At 36.4% G+C, this 23,031-nt stretch overlaps 1 protein-coding gene across 2 annotated transcripts in view; it reads right to left on the bottom strand.

The window, feature by feature from the left end:
* ANKRD6 (ankyrin repeat domain 6) overlaps nucleotides 1–23,031 on the bottom strand; it is a 95,714-nt gene that overhangs the window by 30,674 nt on the left and 42,009 nt on the right. For both annotated transcript variants that reach the window (XM_051997397.1, XM_051997398.1), the window contains exons 2-5: nucleotides 18,604–18,702; nucleotides 8,416–8,514; nucleotides 6,093–6,191; nucleotides 1,257–1,355 (exon numbers count right to left, since the gene is read on the bottom strand). In XM_051997397.1, coding sequence (XP_051853357.1) covers nucleotides 1,257–1,355; nucleotides 6,093–6,191; nucleotides 8,416–8,514; nucleotides 18,604–18,702 — 396 coding nt within the window. The remainder of the gene's footprint in view (nucleotides 1–1,256; nucleotides 1,356–6,092; nucleotides 6,192–8,415; nucleotides 8,515–18,603; nucleotides 18,703–23,031) is intronic.

Raw genomic sequence — 23,031 nt, 5'->3', positions numbered from 1 at the left:
CCTTTCAGATTCCCCATGGTCAGTCCACATCTGTCAGGAGAAGACCAGTGCAAGAGTCAATCTGGATTTTAAAGGCATGGGTTTCTATCTAATGAAATCCAAGAGTATGATACTGATATGACATAGCAAAAATTCAAAGTAAGGATGATGATGACCCATAGAGAACAAAACAGTCCCAGGGCCCCACCAGAACCCAAGGTCTTCTGAGTTATTCATAAAAGAATAGTATATTCAGACAGTGTACAGTTAAGAAAACTGCTAATCCCAAGTAAGATGATACTAAATTTGATGTAAAAGATAGAGGATAAAAATGGTGGCAAATTAAATTACATTTCTAGATGTTTTCTTGACAGTTTCTCCTTGAATTAATATCACAGCTCTCTTAGAAGATGAGGAACATTCAGGAATAATACTGCTGACTCCAGAATCCAGAAAGGATTAAGCAGAAAGCTCTAAATCAGAGGGAAGTTCTACAGACTCAACCTGGAGAGCTCTGTGAAAGGGTCCTTTGGAGTGAACGGTAATAGACTCTCCAGGCAAAGCAGTCCTCTTTCCAAAGGGAAAGGATACACAAAGAGGACAAGAAATTATAGAAAGAAATTGTCCAAACTATGTTTCAGCTGCTTTAAACATGATAAACTACCTTGCCCACAGCAATGATATATTAAGACTTGAATACAGTTGGGAATCTGCCTCTACACTTAGACTCTCTTTAGAGCCTAAGTTTTTAATCTTCTTGATATTCCTCTGGCAGTCTGGCGAAGCCCATGGACCCCTTCTCAGAATAATTTCTTTTGAATACATATTATAAAACACATAACATTGTAAAAGAAATCAGTTATGTTGAAAGTTATAACTTTTAACACAAGGTTAAGAGTCCCTAGTGTAGAGCATGTTATGTTTAATAAAGTCGCATTTAAAAAATAGTTACTGATTTCTGGACTTGAATTCATAAATAAATAGAATAAGGTAGGAGAAGGGAAGATGGAAACTACACCTGAAATATCTTCCTACTCCCACATCTCACTTTCCCCTTTCCTTTCTTTCTTTTTTTCCTTTTTTTTTTTTCCTTTTTGTGAGGCATCTGGGGCTAAGTATTCCCATATCTCTAAATAATTATGTTAGAAATAAGGTTAACAAATCATGTTATTTAGCTCTTCTTTTCTAGATTTCCACCCCCAAGGTTTATTTTCATCTTGCTTCCCAAAGTAAGAGAGAAACAGAATCACAAATTTGACTTTTTAAATTTTACCCACATTATTTTTGAGGTCAGGTCGAGATCCTCCCAGCAAAAGAACTCGGGTGCTCTGGGAATGACTGTTCTGACAAGCCAAGTGCAGAGCTGTGTTCCCTGCCTTGGGGAGAGACCAAGAAAATTTAAGATCAATGTTAGGAAATTCTAGATTCTAAAGAATTAGCAACTGCTAGGAATTGCTGTTTGTAGGACCTTAAGTTTACTTTGACAAGAAACGAAACAAAAAAGTTACAACTGAAGAGCAGCTTCATTCTAGCTGCTTTGGGGACAACTGGTCATAACACAAATGGCTTCCTTTTTACAGCTACCATCAAGACAAATAATAATAGTAAGAAACATAAAACACATTCCCTATAAAATATAGAATACATAAATTAATTTTTTTCTTTTAAAAAAATTATAATAACTCAAGGATGCCCCAAAAGGATGATAAATGAATCTAAACAAGGATGGATATTGCCTTTTCAAGCTCTTCTTAAATTTTCCACTTATTTCTATCATTTGAAAATGCTAAGCTTCATTTTAAGTGCAATACTGAACATATTCTATGGGGGAATCAGCTCTAAGTTAAATGTACTTTCTCATACTCATGTATGTATATACACATAAACGTGTGTATATTAACACACACACATATATATGTATGTAAATAGGTGTGTGTTCAGTATGATTTGTAGTCACTAAATAGTGGAAGCTTCTCATTTTACATTTTTAAAAGTTTCAATAACAAATTAAAGGATGAAACCATTTACATTCTATTTCAATAAACCCTTCCTCCTTAAAGGATCACAGATTTATGGCTAGAAGGGATCTCAGAGGCTGAGATCTGAGACTGACCACCTCAGAGGAAACTGAGGTACAAAGACATTAAGTGATTTCTCTAGGGTCTGACCACCCATAAGTATCTGAGGCAAGTTTTATACCCAGATCTTTCTGATTCTAAATACAATGCTCTAATTGCAGTTCACAATTACAAAGCAGTTTCAAGTTATCTTTCATCCTCAAAACCACTTTGGAAGAAAAGTAGCAAATGCATTTCATTATAATTCCCATATAAGTAACTAGAAACTAGAAGCCCAATAAGTTAAGTGACCTGCCCAGCTAATAAGTTAGCTTTATTTGATAAATTAGCCTTCTGACTCCAGGTTTTGGCTTTTAAAAAAAAATTGTTATTGAGGGCTCTGAGGCCGTTTCTATAACCTCTGCAAGAAAAACAGGTAGCAGGTGAAGAGGTCTAATTTTTGGCATGATTGTTTATACTTTAGCTGGATGACTTTACAAACTCATTGTCTTTCTTGCTGAGAGTAGAAGTTGGGCCAAGTGAGATCTTCAGAGCTGCTAAGGAACCTACAGATTGTTTCTCCCTCATCAATGTGCACTCCCTTCTGAATGCAAGTACCTATGGATGGTCTTTAGCTTCAGAGTCCTTGTGTTCTGATAAAGAGGGAATAATTCATATGAGCTACTAATTCAGAAGTTACTTCCTCCTTTCTCTCCACCCCCCCATCTCAGCTCAACTTCAGAATGTATTATAAAAATCCTTTTTAAAGACTATCCATCCTGGTGACTCTGCAAAAACAAGGGTACTTCTATGAATTTTGTTTTTTAATCCTTGGATTTCTTTTTCATTATTAACTACCAGCAAGAAGTGCTACAAGACAAAGAAAGGTGTTAGCTAGCTGAGGCACTGAACACTAAGGGGGGGGGCAAACTTTTGTACATGACACTCATTATTTTTGTACATACTTTTATACCACACTTATTAGTAGTGAGGGAAGAAGTGCCTTTTGATTTGGTCAATTCAGTGACTGACCAGATTAAGAGTGGAAAAGGGCAGAGTTGACTGATTAAGCAGTTCTCGTAATTAAAATACTCAGCTCTGCAAGATTTCTTTTGGAGGTTACTTGAAACAACATTATGCTAACAGATGTTGTTAATTCAGCCAGATGAGGTATACAGCAGCCAAGAATGAAAAAAAACAGCCTTGATTCTAATTTAGCATTTTTTCCTGTCCTAATCAATCAGTTAATAAGCCTTGTTTAAGCTCCTTCCATATGCCAGACATTACTAGGTGTTCATGTCTCAAAATAAAAAATGAAATAGTCTTTGTTTTAAACAATACACCTATTGATTCTAATTGGGAGCAAATTCTAGGATGGTAGACACAAAGAAAGGGTATTTGAAACTGACTATCAAAGGCTAGAAAAGCCACACTTTTGATCAGGAATGTTGTTTTACTTGATTAGCTGTGTTGGATTTTTCATGATCCCATTTGGGATTTTCTTGGTAAAGATACAGGAATGGTTTACTTTTCCTTTTGAGCTCATTTTACAAAAGAGGAAATGCAGATTAAGTGACTTGTCTGGGGTCTCATGGTTAATGTCTGAGATCAGATTTGAATCCAGGAAAGCTCCAGGCCCAGCACTCTCTCCAATGTATCACCTAGGTTCTTCAGATTTGAAAACTACTTCATAATGCATGACATTATGAGTATTATTGCTATCATTGGGATGATAATAGCTAGGAAAGAGATTATATGCTAAAATAGAACTAATAGTAGATAGATGAGGAATGAACTTCATTTTTTTCCTTTATTCTGTTTAGCAAATGCTAGGAAGTCTTAATATTTCCTCAAGAATAAAGGAAGTTAAGGGTTCTTAGTATTAGAACTACCAAGAAGGGTTTTCTGCTCACTCTTTCATAAAAAGAAAATCTTTTTTTAATAGGGAAGAAAATTACCTTAAAATAATGTTGAACTATGACCAGTTCAGTTTTGTCTTTGATCTTAAATAATCATAGATCTGATTTGATCAATTAATCAAATATGTGTTGAGTACCTACTATATGCAATCTACTCCATTATATGCTGTTGTAAATTGTCAAACTCCTTTCTTCAAAGAGCTTATAGTTGAGGAGATAAGGCATTTATACATGAAATAACATTACAAGACAGCATGGGATACACACAAAGTCCATGATGTGAACAGTAAGTTTAACAGGAATACAGAGTAAGAGTCAGCAGTGACTGACTAAAGTTTCCAATGACATCTTCAAAGAAGGGGTGAGAAATGAGCTGGACCTTGAAAGATTTTGATGAGTACAAAAGGAGGAAGAGAGAACCCAGAGAGAGGGGGGATTGTCTGTGATACTTCTATAACTGACCAAGACAAACAAGGCAAGGAAGAGTAAGTTGGGGGACAGTAACTAAATTAAACTAGGTTCATTCTTTCTATCAAGTTCCAGCTCAGATGACACTTCTTTTATGGAGCCTTTCCTAGTGCCCCAGGTGAATGCAATCTCCCCCTTTTCAAATTTCTCACAGCAGCCTAAATCAATTCTTTGAATTTGCCTTTGGTTCCTTACTGAATAAATTCTCTTTGAGAGCACCTATGAATTCTTTGAATTCCCATAAAATAAGCAGCTGAAAATATTTTTTGAGTGAGTGAATGAATGCAGGGAATTGTGAGAGTTAAAATTGTTAAGAAAAGTTGGGATCACTCTATGGAAGGCTTCCATTTCCAGTCTCTCTCTAGAAATGCCAAATGGGGTCTATCAAAGTAGATGATCACCTACAGTCTAAGTTCCTTGACCTATCTTATGCTTGTTTTATAGTCTCCTGAATGTCTTGCACATTTTTGGCTCATTAACTAACCTTTGATAATTACAACTGATTGAGTGTATCTAATTATCTGCAAGATCTTTTTCTGATCTTCAAGATCATTTGTGTCCCTAATGAAGATATACATTCAGGGTTCAATAAAGTGGCTTATTATCAGTTTAATACTGATCACAGTGGTTGTCATGGACACATGAGTATGTGTTATAAGTAGTACTACTGTCCAGTTTTCACCGCCACATAAAATCGAAGCTTGAATTTTTTTTATTCCATTGTTAGTATTATATTCTAATAGAGTCTACTGGCTATAACTGGCAGCAAGAATGCCAACTTTTTCAGTGCCTTCAAAGTAGCATAGCATTGTGGACAAAATGATGAACTGGCAGTCAAGACTTAGCTCAAATCTCACCTCTGACAGTAGCTCTTTGATTCTGGGCAAACAACTAAAAAATCACTGAGGCCTGATATCTTCATCTGTAAAATGGGGATAATAATGCCTGTGGTATTGTTACTTTGAATACTTATACTGTATGTAGTTATCAAAAGGATCTAATGAAACAATGTTATATCAAGCGCATTATAAATTTTAAAGTGCTACATAAATGTTATTATTATTCTATAAAATTGCTGGGACTCCATAAGATATTAAACAGGACCTGCAAGAGGAAAAAAGGAGGCAAGACCACGTCTTCTTATTGGCTTCTTCTTTCTATGGCTCAATTGCTCATGAGCACCACTAATATTTTATTCATGCCAAATGTGAAGTGTGACAGTCCCATCCTGAGGAATGCACATAAGAACAGTGGGTTTTGGAGGGCTTCATTGGAACAGAGAGACATGCAACATCACGCCAAACATAAACATGAGCATCTGTCATCACCTTCTGGTTAAGCTGATTTTGAACTGCAACAGAAAGTTGCTGACATTAACTAGATATAAACTTCCAGAGGAATTAGGGAGGAGAGGGGAAAGACTCCAGCAATAATTAATGCAGTTCTCAGTGGAGCTGCTTCCCTGAGCCAGGTGTCAATCTGTTCCAGTCTCACCTCTACAACTGGAATTTCCTGGCAGGATTCACTCCTGTCCAAGACTCTGAGAGTTAGGGCATGATTTAGTCATTAACCGTGGAAAAGTGACACTAGCAGGTCTCGGCTTGAAAGGAAATACACAGCCCTCTCTGTCTCATGAATGGGAAGTTCCTGTCACCTGCTGGCATCTCACCTTGTTCTTGGCAAGCACGTTGGCTCCTGCTTTAACGAGAAGCTTGGCAGATTGGCTGAAGCCATGCCAGGATGCTTCATGAAGAGCGGTATTCCCATCCTACGGAAAACACATACACACACAAGCAGATTTAGATTTGTGAGTTTGGAATGAGGAAGGATGTAATAAAAGCACATTAGGCACCTGCAAAATCTGGAAAAGCATTCACTCTTGAATTTCTGAACAACTTATTTTTCAGTGAAACCTCTGAGTTACATGAAGGATGCTCCAGAAGTCCAGATTGGGAGGAAAGAATTCTATGAACATCTATTCATCCAACATTTTTTTGAGAATAGAGTCTGTTTTTTTTTTTTTTTGGAGGGGGTCTTTTATTATATCCCCCATACTTATTAGAACAGTGCTTAGAATACAGTAAGCACTTAATAAATGCTTGTTTACCTTACTATCCCAAGCAAATATCTATTTTATTCTTCAAATATGCTGTAGAGAGAAATATTAAAAGGTTTCAGTTACAAAGCCCAAGTCCCATTATACTCTCTAGATTGAGAACAACTCACAAGTCTAGTGTATAATTGGTTGAGTAGCTTGTATTCTCTTCTTTTGAAATGTGAATTAGTGAAGGGGTATTCAAACAAATCCAAGCATATCAACAGGCATAGAGTTTGGAAAGGTGATAATGTCAGTAAATAGATAAAGCAACTATCTATAAGATTTTGAGTTGCAAATTTTTTCCCCTCTCTCCTTTACTTCCCACCTCCCTAAGAGAGCAAACAATCTGATACAAGTTATATATGTACAATCATTTCAAATATATTTCCATATTATAAGGCAACCATCTGGTAGAATATTAACTACTTGAAGTATGGGACATCTCACATCTTTGTTTTCAAATCTCCAGTAGGCACCACAATGTATGCAATTTTGTCTTTGAATCCTCAGTGAGAGAGATACCCATATTTGCTGTAGTTATGTAATTTTGAAGTGACAATCAAACAATTCTTCCTTCCCTTCTCTTACCCCTTTATTACCAGTTTTGTTTTTTCTTGTTGGAAGTAATCATAGCAATAATAATAGCTTATATTTATATAATTCTTAAAGATTTCTATATTATGTCATTTGAGCCACAAGAATTGTGCCTAAGACTTTGCAGGGGAGAGAGTGCCAGAGGACAAAGAGTGGTAGTTCTAGAGAGGAAACAGTTACATTCTCCTCCAAGTTTTCAGAAACAGAAAGGTGCTGTATTCTAGGTATAATCAGAGAGGGGATGGGACAGGTACTCTTTTGAGTGAGCATGGGCTCTGCCTATGACTATATACACAAGTGTTTGCATGTTATCTCCCTCATTGGATAGCAAACTCCTTGAGAATAAGGGCATTTTTTTTTTTTTTTTTGCTTTTTGCTTTTCTTTGTAGCCCCAGATCTTATTATAATACCTAATGCATAGTAGGCAACTGCTGATTTACTTGACTATGACTGCTATTCAGACTCTAGCCAGTCTTCCTAATGGTGGGAGACAAGTAAAAAAAAAAAAAAAAACTGAGCTCCAACACTTCTTGTACTTGGTAAACTTGGTAAACTCTGTTTCAGCTTACCTTTGCCATAAAGTCTATTTTCAGGTGTTTTAAAGATGGAGAGTGCTGCAATGGGAGGGTAGCTAAGTTGGTAGTCAATGAGAATAATGTATGTAGGAGGCATAAAGGGATGAGTATATTGGGACTTATGGAATGAGAGAATAAGCAAGTAAAGGAGAAATGGGTACATATTTTCTGGATAAAACCTATTACCTAATGTGGTAGGTTCCTCACCGCTCCTTTTTTTTTAGTGACTGTACCTGTTATTTCATTGTTTTAGAATACTATAACATATTCCCCTCCACCAATGCAGATTGGGATGTGTTCTGCATCTTATAAATCAAGGCCCTGAAAATTAAATGATTTGCCCAGGATGACAAAGCCAATATGTACCATAAACAGGCCTTGAATACAGGACTCTTAGACCAGCTTTCTAGTCAGTGTACTGCTGGGCCAACATACAATATTAAAAAAAAAAAAAAAAGATTTATTTATGTGCAGCTTAAAGCCACCAAGTAGGCAGAGACTATGAAGATCTAATTTCCTGAAAGGCTAAATCCCTTTGTAATGTAAACTCAAGTAAAGTATATCAATCAACAAGTTTTAGGTACTAGCCTATTCATTTCATTTGGAATTATCCGGCTCCATCCTGAAAAATATTTAGGATATCTGCCTTGCAGACTATTTACAAACCTCATGTGGCCTCACACAGCACCTGGGAGATAAGACAAGTGTCCGAGATTTCTTTTTACCTTGTCTTGTCGGTCCAAAGCACATCCCTCTTGAATGAGAGCAGCTATGATCTCAGTATTCCCTACAACAGTAGCCCGATGCAGTGCAGTCTGATCCCCCTGAAAAGTGAGACATTACCAGTCAGTTAATGCTCTCCACCTGTATCTCTGTGCCCACTGCTTCAACCTGACAGGCAGACCCATACACAACATCAACAGGAACCCTGTGATTGTGGATGAGAGAGGCTCTGTGGTTCTCAGGAAGAGTAGGTTCTGAGTAAAGAAAATGGGTTTCCACTTGCCACTGACCACTGACCCAGCAGAATCTCAAGCCCGTCACCCAAACAACACTATGCCATATTGTTCCAGCTGCAAAAGAGGAGTCATGCATCTCAACAAATGCCCTAGGAAGCAGAAAGGGTTAGTGAATTAAGACATTTTAAAAGATTCAGTTAGAAAACGTTGCTTAGATAGTGTACCTATTACCTGGCGTGATGAATGGGTCTGGTACCTGTGCTGGCAGTCTTACAACAGTTTTATCTTTAGAGGCAGAAACTGGAATGCAATGGGGTAGATAAGCTACCTCTCCATTACAGCAGGCATATCACTGTTTTACTTTGATAACTTGATGACACTCACAATTCAGGTTGGCTAGCAATTTGTCAACTATCCCATAATGGTCATGGTCACTGGCAATTCAAAGAGGTTGATTCTTCATTGATTTCTTATGAAGAACTCTTGGGGGGGGGATATGAGGACCAAAGCACTTTATATTTATAAAGTCTTTATGCTGAGCTTATTTCTAAGTCTCATCTGGGATTTCATGGTGACATTCTCAATAATTTATACTGTCTTTGACCCCTCTCTAGCTTTAAGTTTTTGGAATTATAAAATGTTTCTCCTTTTGTCTTTCAAGGGGACGGATGGAATCTAACTTTCTCACTCAATTTGAAGTAAAAAATAATTGGGCAGAGTGGAAAAGGCCTGTATCCTCTTTTTCTGGAGGAGGCTAAGGCTGATGGATCACTTGAGCATTATAGTTCTTTATGTGTTTTCATTAAATGCAGCACCAATATAAATAGCCTGAGACTCAAGGGTTATGGTAGGAAATCAGGCTGCCTAGCCTAAGGCTGGGTGATCCAAAGCAGATCAGAAATAAAGTAGATCAAAGTCTCTGGCCAATCAGCATGGGATCAGATTCATGAATAGCCACTAGATTTCTAGCCTGTATGAATGAAGGAAAGAGAAAATGGACAGAAGAGGAGAGGAAAAGAAAAGGGGAAAGACAAAAAGAAAAATGTAAAAGTAAAAAAAGGAAAGATATGCCTAAATGTGGAAAAATGATCACTATAGCTGAGAAAGCTTTTTTTATGGAATCTAGAAGCACATTTTCTATATTAAACATTTAATTGGGAAAATCAAGCAAAGGAAAAGGTACTACTTAATACTGTGTCACAGGCTTTTAAATCTGAAAGGGAACTTGGAGATCAAATCCACCCCCACTCTCATTTTGCAGACAAGAAAACTGAGGTCCACTGAGGTTTGGTCTCTTTGCCCAAATCTGCCATTACAATGTTACCCAGATGAATACAGGGTAAGATCAATGAAAAATATGAATCTTTCTAGGATAGTAGGAAGACCAATAAAATGAATTCATGAGCTTTGAATTCTAGTCTTGGTTTGAAGTGTGTAACTTTGGGCAAACGCATTCTTTTGACCTCATCTTTATAAAGCTGTGTTGGACGCCACTATATTTATGGCTCCTTCCTGCTCTAAGATTCTCTTGTTCTACTACCAGAAGTTCTATGCAGATGAAATTAACTCACAGAAGAAGAGACTTATAAATTTATAAAACATAAATACTAGAAGAGGCCTTTATTTATCTATTGATCTAACCTGATTGAATTATGATGTTTATATAATTATTTTATTAGTTTGTGATTATCTGTGATGCAAATTAGAAGTTTAATTTCATATAACTAATTTATTTTCTTTCTCTACATTAGGAGGTTCTCCTTTTAAAAAGGTAAGAACTTTTGGAACTTTGGCTAGAGAGGCAGTATTATACAGAGAAAAGATTAAATTTTGAGTCAGAAGACCTCTGAAGACAGGCCCTGCCATTTATTAACTGTGTGACATTGGCCAACTCATGTACTCTCTCTGAGACAATTTCCTCCAGAAGGAAAATGATGCTGACAATGATACTTGACCTCCACAGGATTCAAAGATCAGAGAAAATACTTCTGAAGTTTAGTGCTCACCATTTATTAGTAGTTGCAATGTCTGGTTCTCTTTCATATTCAAATATGTCTTAGTAGACAGTGTCCTGGTCTTGAAAGCAATGTTTAAATCCTGCCTTTCTTTCTTACTGCCTATGTAAGATTGGCTAAGTTAACATAATTTCTCAGGGTATCAGTTTTCTCATTTGTAAAATGAATAAAATGGAAGAAAGAAAGGAAATAAACATTTATTAAGTGTCTATTATGTGCCAGGCATTGTGCTAAGCATTTTATGAATATTATCTCTCAAGGATCCCTTCAAGCTCTATAGTTATGATTCTATGAATTCAATGTCTTAAAACATTTAATGGTACTATCTTTTCTCCATCCCTTGGAAAATCCCAAAAGTGTTTTCTTCATAATGTCTCACAAGTTAAAAATGAAGACTGTACATATGACATAAAAGTACCATATTTTGCCATGTGAATCTATAAAGGACTTTTTCCAGGTCAAAATGCCTCAATCCACTACTTACCCTACCAAATTTTCTATTCTAAATGACCTATTAGATACAGCCTTAACTTTGAAGAGTTTTACACATGATTGGTGAAAAATTCCTTGGCTATAGTAAACGTGACATCAGTCAAATCGTTATATGACCTGTTTTATTTTTTTCAAATGACATGAGAGGTGTTCTCTCTCCCCATCATTCCTTGGTCACTCTTTTAATACAGGTTTAAATGTTTATCATAATCTAATTTCCAGGAATAAGAAGGTAAGAGTTCACTCTGTCCTACTTAGGTCTTACATGGAATACTGTGCTCAGTTTTGAATGTCATAGTTTAAGAATACTGTTAATATGGAAAATCTTCAGAGGAGGGCAATAAGGATGGGGAAGGAGATAAAGTAAATGTCATATGATGATCACTTGACAGAAGTGGACATATTTAGATTGGTGGTAAGAAGACTCCAAGGGATATGATAGCTGTGGTCATGTATTTCTCAGGCTGTCAAATAGAGTAGGAATTGCACTTATTCTGTCAAAGGGCAGAACTAGAAGAGAGAAAACATCAAAGAAGACAGTTTTGACTTGCTATCAAGAAAAATATCCCAACAAGCCAAACTGTCCCAAAGTAGACTGGCTTGCCCCAAGAAGCAATGAGCTCTTCTTTGGAAGCCAGATCTTCAAGTAGAAGCTTGATGACTACTTTTATGGGAATAGCCTTCTGGTATGGAATATACAAAATGGCCACTCATGCCCCTTCTAATTCTCAGACTCTATGAATCTCGACATTCTCTTATAATTCATTAAGCTAACAAATCCCTTTTCCCTTGAAAACTACTTTTTCCTTCAGTATAAGAAGCTAAATTCAGTTCCATTAGAGTCAGTATTTTCTGTAAGTTTTCAATGCTATTATCAGAGTCACACAAAAATCAAACGACTTCCATCATGAGACAGTAGTTGGAGCTCTGTCTGTATCGCATAAAGAGGAATCTATGGCCTTTTAATCTTATGGCTTATCCAATAGAGAACACACATGACAGTCTATGAGAAAGAAAATAAAAACTTTATATCTCATTGATTTCATTATATCATAAAGCTTTAGGTCAACATTTTAAAAAATAGCTATATATGGTGGTATAACCTACTTATTTTACTACTAAAGAGAAAATGAGTTCCAGAGAGGTTAAGTGATTTTTTTTCCCAAGCTCACCCAGGCTTTAAGCCTCAAAGGTGAGATCTGAACCTGGTCACTCTGTAACTGAGCTCTGTTTAGAATAGATTGGAGGGTCTTTTGGGGGTACAGCCTATAAAAGAATGATTCTAGACACATATGACACCGATTTAAACCTGGCAGTTCCTTACTTATAAAGGCTGAATTCCTCTAAGAAAAGGGAGGAGAGGGAAGAGTGAGAAAGACTACCAACTCACTACTATATGCTACTTCCAAAGAGGCAAATGATTTCTTAATTTAAAGCCTATTGTCTCCTTCAGGTATAACAGATAAAGCCAGTTTAGCCTTCAATCTTTCCTTCCCATAAAGGCAAAAGCTTTGATGCTGAAACATTTCCATTTTGAAATCTACAGCTGAGAACAACCAAACATGTCCTTAATGTTTCTACACTTCATTCAGTCATCATTAAAAAAGCCCCAAAAGGCACTTAGGAGCTGCACTGGGAATCATACAATGTAGTTTAAAATTGTTCCCTGACTTCTTTATGACTTAGAAAAAAGCCTTCAAGATGCCTGGAATCTTTAAAAGGAATGATAGGATGAGTACAGTAGTGTTAATAGCATTCAATCAGCAAGTACTTCTTGACTGAATACTCTGTGCAAGGCATGGTGGAGGGATACATTAAGTAGAGGCATTTATTAAGCACCTGCTATGAGCCAGGCACTATGCTAAGCAGATACACACAATAAAAATTCAAGGATATAGCTTTCTCTGATAGACACTTGCTATTTTATTCCTTTACCCCATCTTAGAAGTTAAAGATAGTCAAAGTCTATAACTTTCTGTCAGTGAACCCCCTCCTCACACTTTTAGGTGCATTTTAATTCCTTGGAGGATAAGATTTGCAATAATTTTTTTGAATCTGCCATATGCCACATGCCTGATTTTTATGCAAGACACCTGGATCAACTGCTGAAGAAAACATCGCAAAGTGATTTTGAGTATGTCTATAGTTTAAAACGGAGAAGAGAAAATATTCAGGATCTAGTCCTGAGGATCTGAAGTCAGAGGGACATTCTTCCACATTAAGGTACTATACAGGAATTTTGCAAAAAGACCATAACTACTCAAAAGACCAGAAGTGATTTGGGAAGCCAATTTCCTACTTATTAACAATCAACTAGGCAGCATGATATCAGCAGATAGAGCACTAGACTTACGTTTAAATCCAGCCTCAGATACTTTACTAGCTGTATGACTTTGAGTAACTCAAAGGAGATAATAATAGCATCTATCCCAGGGTAGATGAGGATCTAGTGAGGATCACATGAAATAATAACTGTAAAGCACTTAGTGTAGAATGGTCACTATAGAAATGTTAGCTATCACCATTAATCATTCTGAGTCAAACTTTAAGTTGTCTTTACCTTATTGACTATGTCACAAAATTACAGAATATTAGAAAACAAGTTAAGAGACTATCTAGTCTGAACCCTCCATTTACAGAAGGGGAAACTAAGGAATGAAGTGTTTTGCCCGAGCTGTTACAGATTTAGCAGCAGAGTCTGAACTAGCACTCAGTTCTTAGATACCTTTTTCTGATTATCTCCTTATTTATGAGAGAATTCAAATCTGGGCTATTTTTGGAAAGAGACAAAGTGGTGGGATTAAGGCTGTTTCTCCTAGGAATCATCAAACTTAAACTCAAACTCCACTCTAGGATGAAATGCAAATTTCTCTGATATTAAAAGGGATTGGGGGAAAGAAAGTGGACCTTGATTTTATTGATAAAAGAAATTCCCAAAGGAGGCAATTCCTTCTATCTAAGTAGAACATCATCTTCTCTGCAAGTTATAGCCTAGAGAATAACCTGAGACACTGAGGATTAGCTATCTAGCTAATATTCATACAATGTTTTAGGGTTTTCAAAGTATTTTTACAAATATGATTTCTTTTCATCCTAATTACAACCCTGAAAGGTAGGTGGTGTTATTATCCCCATTTTACGAATGAAGAAACTGATATAGATAAAAGTTAATTGACTTGTCTAGGGGTTACACATCTAGTATGTGTCAGAGACAGGACCTGAACCCAGGTCTCCCTGGCTCCAAAGATAGCCCTCTGGACATTATGCCATACTATCTCTCATAAACCTCTAAAATCCTTCACATCTTGGCTCCAGCCCTATCTTTCTAGTTTCATTTCACAGAATTCCCCTTATCCTCAGCATTCCAAATTGGTTCCCTTGCTGTTTCTTGTACCCAATATTCCATCTCCTGATTTTGCCTTTGCCCATTAGAATGGCAGCTCTTTAGCAGTGGCCTTGACACATCAGGGTGTGCTTAATAAATCCTTGTTGATTTTAAGACTGATTTTATCCAAACTGTTTATCTCATCCCTGAAATGTGTCCCCTCCTCACTTCTACCTCTTTGAGGTAGATACCCCTAGCTATCTTCATAATTAAGCTTGAATGTCACTTTCTACACACAAATCTTTTTTTCTGGTCCTATTTGCTAGACTATCCCTGATGTTATTTCCTATAATATTTATTTATTTATATGTATACATGTTGATTCCCCAATAGAATGTAAGCTCCCAAAGGGCAGGAATTAATTTTGCTTGGTCTCTATATCTCTAATATATAATTGTCATATTACCTTGCCATATAATGTGTGCTTAATAAATTCTTGCTGGATAGAGGACTGATTTGGACAAAGAAAAAACCAAATATCATAGATAAATTCTGATTGATCAACAAAACGGGGGAAGGAAAATTCTATTAGCTGGTAATCTGAAGAACCCAGCAGTTCTGAATGGGAAGACACTGAGTTATATGCAAGATGGCATTCCTACAGTCAAATCCCTTCTTTTTTCTCTCCCTCTCCCTCTCTCTCATTTGAGGTTTTTAGGAATTTGAGACCTTTGGAATTAATATTTTTAGATTTGGAACCAATATTTTTATATTTAAATCTTTAAATTTAAGTGGTCAGAAAATTCTGGGCAGAGATTTTTAAGCCAAGCAATAGGATTAAGTGTAAGCCACATAAGCAGGAAGCGTGAGTCTTTTCCAAAGCAATCATGCTGGAAGGGAGAGGATAGTAGAGGGGTGCACATGCACGCCTGCTGAAGGGAGGCATGAGATCAGAGAGATATATGCAAAGGGAAACTGCTGACCTCCTTCTCTCTCTCTGATCTTCTAGGTTCTTTCCTAGCCTTTCTCCTCTGGTCTTTCTTATTTTTCTCTTCCTTGATGCCTTTCACCATGGCCGCTCTGTCCTGGACTATTTCTGAGGTATGTGCCGTGTGAATGCTCATGGACCAATCAGAGACCTCGTTAGAGCTCCAAAAAGATTTGGCAGGATTGGCAGGAAGCAAGAGAGAATTAGCTCCTGGTGTTGCATATTCTAAAGAACTGGTTTCCACAGGTTGAAATTCATAATAGTCCCACTCCAGGCCACTGAAGGTCATTCTTCCACTAATTCTCGGTCTCTAAAAATGGCTTTAAAGAAAAATATCTGCAGAATATGAAGTGAGGGTTTTAAACTCTTCACAACAGTTATGGTCTCTATTAGTACACTGTTCAGGATAGGGTGGTAATTTCATTTATTAATTTTCCCAGTCTTGTTAAAAGAACAAAAGCATGGAGTTTTCTTCTGATACTTGCAAGCAAAGATTTATCATCAAATCCAAGATCAGAGTTAGAAGGAATCTTAGAATCCATTTAGTCTAACCCATTTTTTTTTAACAGATAAGAAAAAGATATTTGCCTAAGATCAATCCAGCTGTAAGCATTGGAGGAGAGATTGAACCTAGGTCTTCTGATTCTTTCCACCATACCCAGCAGCTTTCCTATTCAACACCACAACACTCAGAACATCATGACTACTCTGGAGATAGATAACAGAATATCCCTACATTTAGAAATTCATTTTTTCATTACAATTGGTGGTTCATATGTTTAGAAATACATCTTTTCATTAAAAATGGAGACCAAAGTTTGGGCATATCATTCATTCCTAATTCTTAATGATAGCAATATAAGTTTTTGTGATTGTGTTAAATATGAGGCATTTAACAGAGAAAAGTAAGTATTTCTGAGTAGGATGAGGTAAAGACACAAAGGAATAATTCCATATGCGTGAGCAGGGAGAAAAGGGTAGGTGCTATCGTATGAAATTAGAGAAGACTTTTCTTTTGCTGCTTTTGCCATCTTGTGATCATCACCTTTGCTTGCTCTCTCTCCACTTCCCCATCCTCCAACCTATAAAAATAGCCTTGGTTACTGTCAAATGATATGTGCTTTCTGAATCCATTGAAATCCAATTGCACAGTGACTCCTGTAGAACCTGCCATTGGAAATATGTATGGTTGCCACATTTAGTTCTCTACATTTAGTACCAAACTTTTGTCAGAGGTAAATAAGAATGTGGTTATATCACCAGAATATGAGATGTGCTCTATCTAACACACTTTTAACAACTTAATCCAACTCTTCTACTCCAAGTTACCTGAAAAACAAAAACTACATTGAGGTAATTTTGTCTTTGGAGGAATGTTCTGATGGTGTGTGTGTGTGCGTGCACACGTGCATATGAGCACACAAAGAGACATATTGGAGAGCAATGAGTTAAATTAGACTCATTCTTTAGAAAACTTTGCTTCTGCTGAAACGCACAGGATTTCCATTAAAGAAACCAAAAAGGCCAGGCAACAGTGGCTTATATTTATGATCTCTGCCCTGGAAGAGGCTGAGGCTGGTGAATCTCTGGATCTCTTTATTGAGTGTGGGAGTTCTGAGCTGCAAGAGAACTTAAGCCAATTGTGCATCTGCGTCTAAGTCTCATGGGATCAGAAGGCCATTAGATTGCCCAAAAAGAGACAAATTAGTCCATGTTGCAAAAACAGAGTAGGTTTAAGCTTCCAAAGTGATCATAATTAGTATTAGGCCAGTGACTGGCTTTGCACTTCCAAGCATTGATGAGACAGAGACAAAGCCTAAGAGACAGACAGACAGACAATGAGAAAGCCTCTCTCATGTCATACATTCACATTCACATTCTCATTCTCTCTCTTTCTCTCTCTCTCTCTCTCACACACACACACACACACACACAAATGAGCTCCATGTTCTATTATTTCTTTAGCTATGGAAATATTGTTACATTTCTACAAACACCTGACATTAGAGTTTTGCAAAATGATCTCCAGAAACACTACAACAGATCAGTGAATCCTATTTTAGTCACATCAAAGTGTGCCTACATGTGTAGCTATGCTCAATTTCAGAAATTATTAAAAGTCAATCTGGAGGATTGACTCATTAAACTCAGTATTTTTAAGAGCACTTAAATGACCTGCAGTTTTCTCACTCATATCCATGTTTATCAGAAAACACTACTATATAATCCATAGGTGGAAATGACCTAATTGCCAAGTTAGATTGGTACAAGGTGTGAATTTGAAACTGAAAATAATTTTTTTTTAAAAAGAGGGATTTAGTGGCTTCCAAGGGTATGATTACATGACATAGGGAGAAAGAGATATTGATTTTTCTTATACAGAATTGCCATTCTGCTGATGTTTAAGGATAACCCTTAACAAATCAGATATCATTCACTAGCAGCCTTAAGGTGACCTTCTGTAGATTAATGTTACAATCTAGGGGAATGTAGAAGAGAATTATCACTTTAAATGAAGGTGAAAAAAGGAGAAAGAAAAATTGATCTTTCTTCATTTTGTTTTCTATAACTTTAGGAAACTTCAACTATAAATACATCTAATAGAGGAGTTCTTAGCTTTTTTGTGACATGGCACCTTTGAGCCTTGATGAAATTTATGGATCCCTTTCTCAAAATATTATTTAAAAATTTTAGAGATTTAAAAATCTTTAAATTTTAGAGATTACTGCAAATAAAAATGTATTTTTTCCTCACCCATATTTACAGACTCCTTGCAGATCCAATTATACCACCTTAGGAACCTCTGACCTACATACAAGCTAGTGATAAAAGGGAGTCCCAATGAGGTTCCCCATGTACTTAAAAGTCAAACATATGGGAAATAATACCATTTAGGATCCTCCAATCTGGAATGGAGTATCAGAGGTTGACTGGAGAAATCAAGCATTGTGACTCGAATTTGAATTTGCTATTGGGTCATAACTCAAAGCATTCTTTTAGGCTGATCTTTAGAATCATTTTTTCCTTGTATGTGACTGACTTACATGAGAGATTCATAGCCTAACTTTCTATTATTCTTCTCAAGGCAGATTTAGATTCTTGACGTGAGAACAACCCCAACCTCTTTTACTTACATCATCCTGGACATCAAGGTCACAGCCTGCCTTCAACAAGATCTGGACAACAGGAAGATGGCCTTTATTGGCAGCAAGATGTAAGGGTGTCCGGCCATGCTGTAGATGCAAAACAGAATGTTGACTTCAGATCAATGAACAATTCAGAAGCATCACATCTCTATCCTCCTCTTCCACCACCCTCACCACACCTCACTAAAGAAATGCTGCTTCACAGTGACTTTTATTGAGATTTATTTACATGGAAATTCTTGTGAATTTAGCTAGGAAAAATGTAGATTCCCACTAAGCCAGAATTAGGATGAATAACTTTTTTTTTTTTTAAAAAGAACTCATTTTAGGCAATGATATTGGTACTTTCATTAGTTCCTTATAAAAGGGTAAATTTGTAAACTGAGAAATTAACTTCATCTTCAAACATTTCCTTTCTGGTGTCAGTATTAAATAAAGAGGGAGAAAAGCCAAAGATCTAAGGTAACCAGAATAAGTAATTTGTCATCTACCTAGGCAAAAAACCCTTACCCAAATATCTTCCAAATTATTTTCCCCAAAGAACTTTTGATTCCAAGGCCCCAGAAGAAATGCAAATAAACAATCTGGAAAATAATAAGAAATGTCTTTCTCCCCTGAAATTCCCAAAGAACATAAATTTCTTATTCTTCCTCCTTCGATTTTTACTCACCCTGGGGAAATGGCTCTGCCCAGTAATCAACCTTGCTTTAAATAGCAGCCTCCCAGCATGCTGGGACATACCATCTTATATAAATCAGGCAATCATTCTTGCCACATTAAAGCATGTTAGGCTGCTCAGTTGGTTTACACCCCTCTGTGAAATAGGATATCTTAACAGGTGAGTTATAAGCCATATCAAAAACAAAGTTTCTAAATGATACTTAATAGAACTTTAGCAGTAGAAATTGTTTCCATAATTCAAATTTGTGAAGAAAAAAACTCATCAAAATCTGCCAAAACTGTTCCTAAAGCCTAGATTTATTTGCTACATAGTAGCCTGTTGTGAAGAAAGTAACAGTTAAGTGATAAGAAAAAGTAAAAACTCTTAATTTCTACAAGTGAAATGCAATCAAAGAGACAGGATTCTGGGGACAGAGAGAAGAAAGAGGTCAGAGCTTACTTTAAAATTAGATTTTTTAATTAAGAACATAGCTTCTCCTAGAAAGTGGGTTATAAAAATCTTTAGAAAAACATCATCTAGTATGAAGTCAAGGAGTGACCTTCACTCCCTGATAATTGTGCTCAGCTACATTCCAATTTAACCTGGATTTTTAAGGTTTAATGAGAATCTTCTCTAGTTGTCAGGACAACGGTCCTCACTGATAGGGATTTTATTGACCAGTTTCTTCTCAATGGATTTGGTCATTTGTTGTGGTACAGTTTTAAGATATTTCCATAGAAATGAGTGTGAACCACAATATAGCATTTCCACTTCTGTTTTTGTCTGCTTGAATTTTTGATATCCTTCTCAGGTTATTTTTACCTTATTTCTAAGTTCTATTTTTCTTGTGCAGCAAAATAACTGTATGGATATGTATACATATATTGTGTTTACTTTAACATATTTAAAATATATTGATCTACCAGCCATCTAGAGGAGAGGTGGGGGGAAGTAGGGGAAAAGTTGGAACAGAAGGTTTTGCAAGGATCAATACTGAAAAACTACCCATGCATATATCTTGTAAATAAAAAGCTATAATTAAAAAATATTTATTTTTTTAAAAAGGTATTTCCATAGTTACTTTTACTACAAATACATCCATTGGGCTCATACTTTGAAATGTAATGAAAAAGTTTTGTGGAAAAGTTTATGTCTTTAAGAGATAAAGTGTCTTATCTAAATGATACAATGAAACTTGTCCATTTGTATGTGTCTCTTAGACATAAAGTGCAAATAGATTACAAATTGGACCCAAAATTAAGCAGGTGAAGGAGAATAGGCTGAATTACCTTTAAGAAACTGTGGGGCTTTTAAAATCACATCAAATTTTTCTTCAAAACAAAGGTCCGTTTTAAAAAATGTCAATATTCTATTGAGTCTATATGGCTGCAAGTCATAGAATGACATTACAGATTCCAAAAAATTAAAGATAAATGTTAAGGACCACATCTAAGTGAAAGGGCAGGTCAGTTCTTCGAGGGCCACCACAGCTGTGAATCATAATATCTGAAGGAGTTGCAAAGCAGTCTTTATTAATGCAGATATTCCTTGTGGGATGAAATAAATTGGAGGCAACAAGGAAGAGGAGAGAGGTCAGACAATTCAACTGCCTCTCAGTCTTTCTGTATCATCATCATCTTCTCACATGAAGAAATCCATTCTACAGGTCTGATTTAGACCTTCAGCAGCCACTGGCAAATGGCTCCCATATCACAAAGATAAATACTACTCAAGGTCATTGGAGACCCAAGAAGCAAACAAAAACACAAAGAATCATGAAAAATCAGTGAGAAATTGAAGGTCAAGGAGTTTGAGTCACAAATTATCCTGTTTCATTTTACAGATATGGAAACTCATCATCAAAGAAATAGATCAAGAAAGAAGACAGGCTGATCACATGGCAAGAGCAAGGAATGCATTACACTGCCATTTTTATAACATTAAAGAAAATGAAGAAATCCTCTGGCACATTGGGTGGCCCTCTTGAGTTGAAATTATGGGAGGACATAAATAAATATCATACAAGGCAGGCAGGTAGGGACAAGTTGAAATCTGTGGTGTTGGAGGGAATATCTACAGTGATGAGATCATAGATGCATTTGAGGATAACAACTACAAAAAAGTAAGAGATAGCAGCAAGTAAGGGAATATGATTTTACAACACCAGAAGTCATCCTTTGAGGCTAGATACTAACTAGCTTTGTAGTTGTGAACAAGATGCTTCAATTCTCTGGACCTTAGTGCCTTCATCTATAAATTGAGGTATCAGACTAAATGACATCTAAAGTTCTAAATTCTATGATTCTTATAGATATGGAAACTTAGACCCTGAGAAGTGACATGATTTGTTTAAAGCATCATCAAAAAAACATCAAGAAAGATGTTTTTTCTTCAAAACCAAGGCCTATTAAAAATGTCAATATTATACTGACTCTATATGGCTGCAAGTCATAGAATGACATTATAGACTCCAAAAAATTAAAGATGAAGTCAGTATCTGAATATGCTAGCTTTTGAAGGACTGGGTTTATATCATAACACACAGATTTAGAGGTGGAAGGATCCTCAAAGACTGTCTAGTCCAAGTTCTCCATCTTACAGATGAGGAAGCTGACAGGCCAGGATCATGTGAAGGAACTAAAACAAATGAAATACAATTATACGAACTGGTCTTGCTTTACATAAATTGCTATCAAGCAAATTCAACTTTATATAAAGAATTCTGAAAGAAATCTGCATTCCAAAAGAAACCTATGCTAATTTTATTATACAAATACTTTTTTCTCTCCACTTTTGTCCCTCAACTGGGTACTCCTTACCCTCCTACCCACCCACCCCCAACAAACAAATAAAAAACCCTCCAAGTAAAAGCAGAAAAAAGAATACATAAAAAGACTACCACCACACTACTGGGGCAAATGGGGGTTTTACTTGAGACCTCCAACACCAAAAGAGGAGACCTCTGATGGGCTCATATGTCTGTCTTCTTTCTGTCCATGCTTGGGTATTGCCTGTCTCTCCCCAGTCTTCTTGTATCTCCTCCTGTCTGTGTCCATGTCTAGCCATCATGTGTCTGTCTCCAGAATATTCATCCTCTATTCTGGCCAGATGTCCATGTGTTCTTTCTCCTACTCTCTCTCCTCTGTACCACATGTCCTTGAACTCCCTCTATAGGTGTACAGCCACTTTCCTTCCTTCCTCCTTCCCCATGTCTGTGGGCAATTTCCCATTATGTAAAAATCTCTTTACACAGAGGTCTGTGGAACAGTTCACTTACATAAAACGAGGACTGTCAATATCTACATTTCAAGAACTAAAGAAAACAGTTCACAAAATAAAGTTGGAAAAATAAATCTGCTGTACAAGGACAGAATGTGCAATGACTAAACCCAACAGCATTTCAAATGAAACAAATAAATTTGAGAAGAGGTTATACTTTTCACCTTAACAAACCGGTTTTAGTCCAAACTAAGGACAGAGCTCCAAACTGATCAGATTGAATGACTGGTCAAGGGCAGGAATTTTCTACAGATGATCTAGAATTACAGGACAGGTGGCTTGACAGCATATTTATCACTATTACTATTTTTATAAGTACTAATTACTAGCAGCTAATATTTAAATAGAGCAAAAGCTCAATTTTTGTATGTGTTGTAGATCCCTTTGGAAGTGTGGCGAAGTCTATGGACCTCTTTTCAGAAAAAAGTTTTTAAATGCATAAATATAATAGTCTTCAAAAGAAACTATATTAAAAT

Source organism: Antechinus flavipes, chromosome 4, assembly GCF_016432865.1.
Source record: "Antechinus flavipes isolate AdamAnt ecotype Samford, QLD, Australia chromosome 4, AdamAnt_v2, whole genome shotgun sequence".
NCBI lineage: Eukaryota > Metazoa > Chordata > Mammalia > Dasyuromorphia > Dasyuridae > Antechinus > Antechinus flavipes.
The sequence above is the reverse complement of the archived record's forward strand: the minus strand, read 5'-3'. Positions and strand labels throughout refer to the sequence as shown.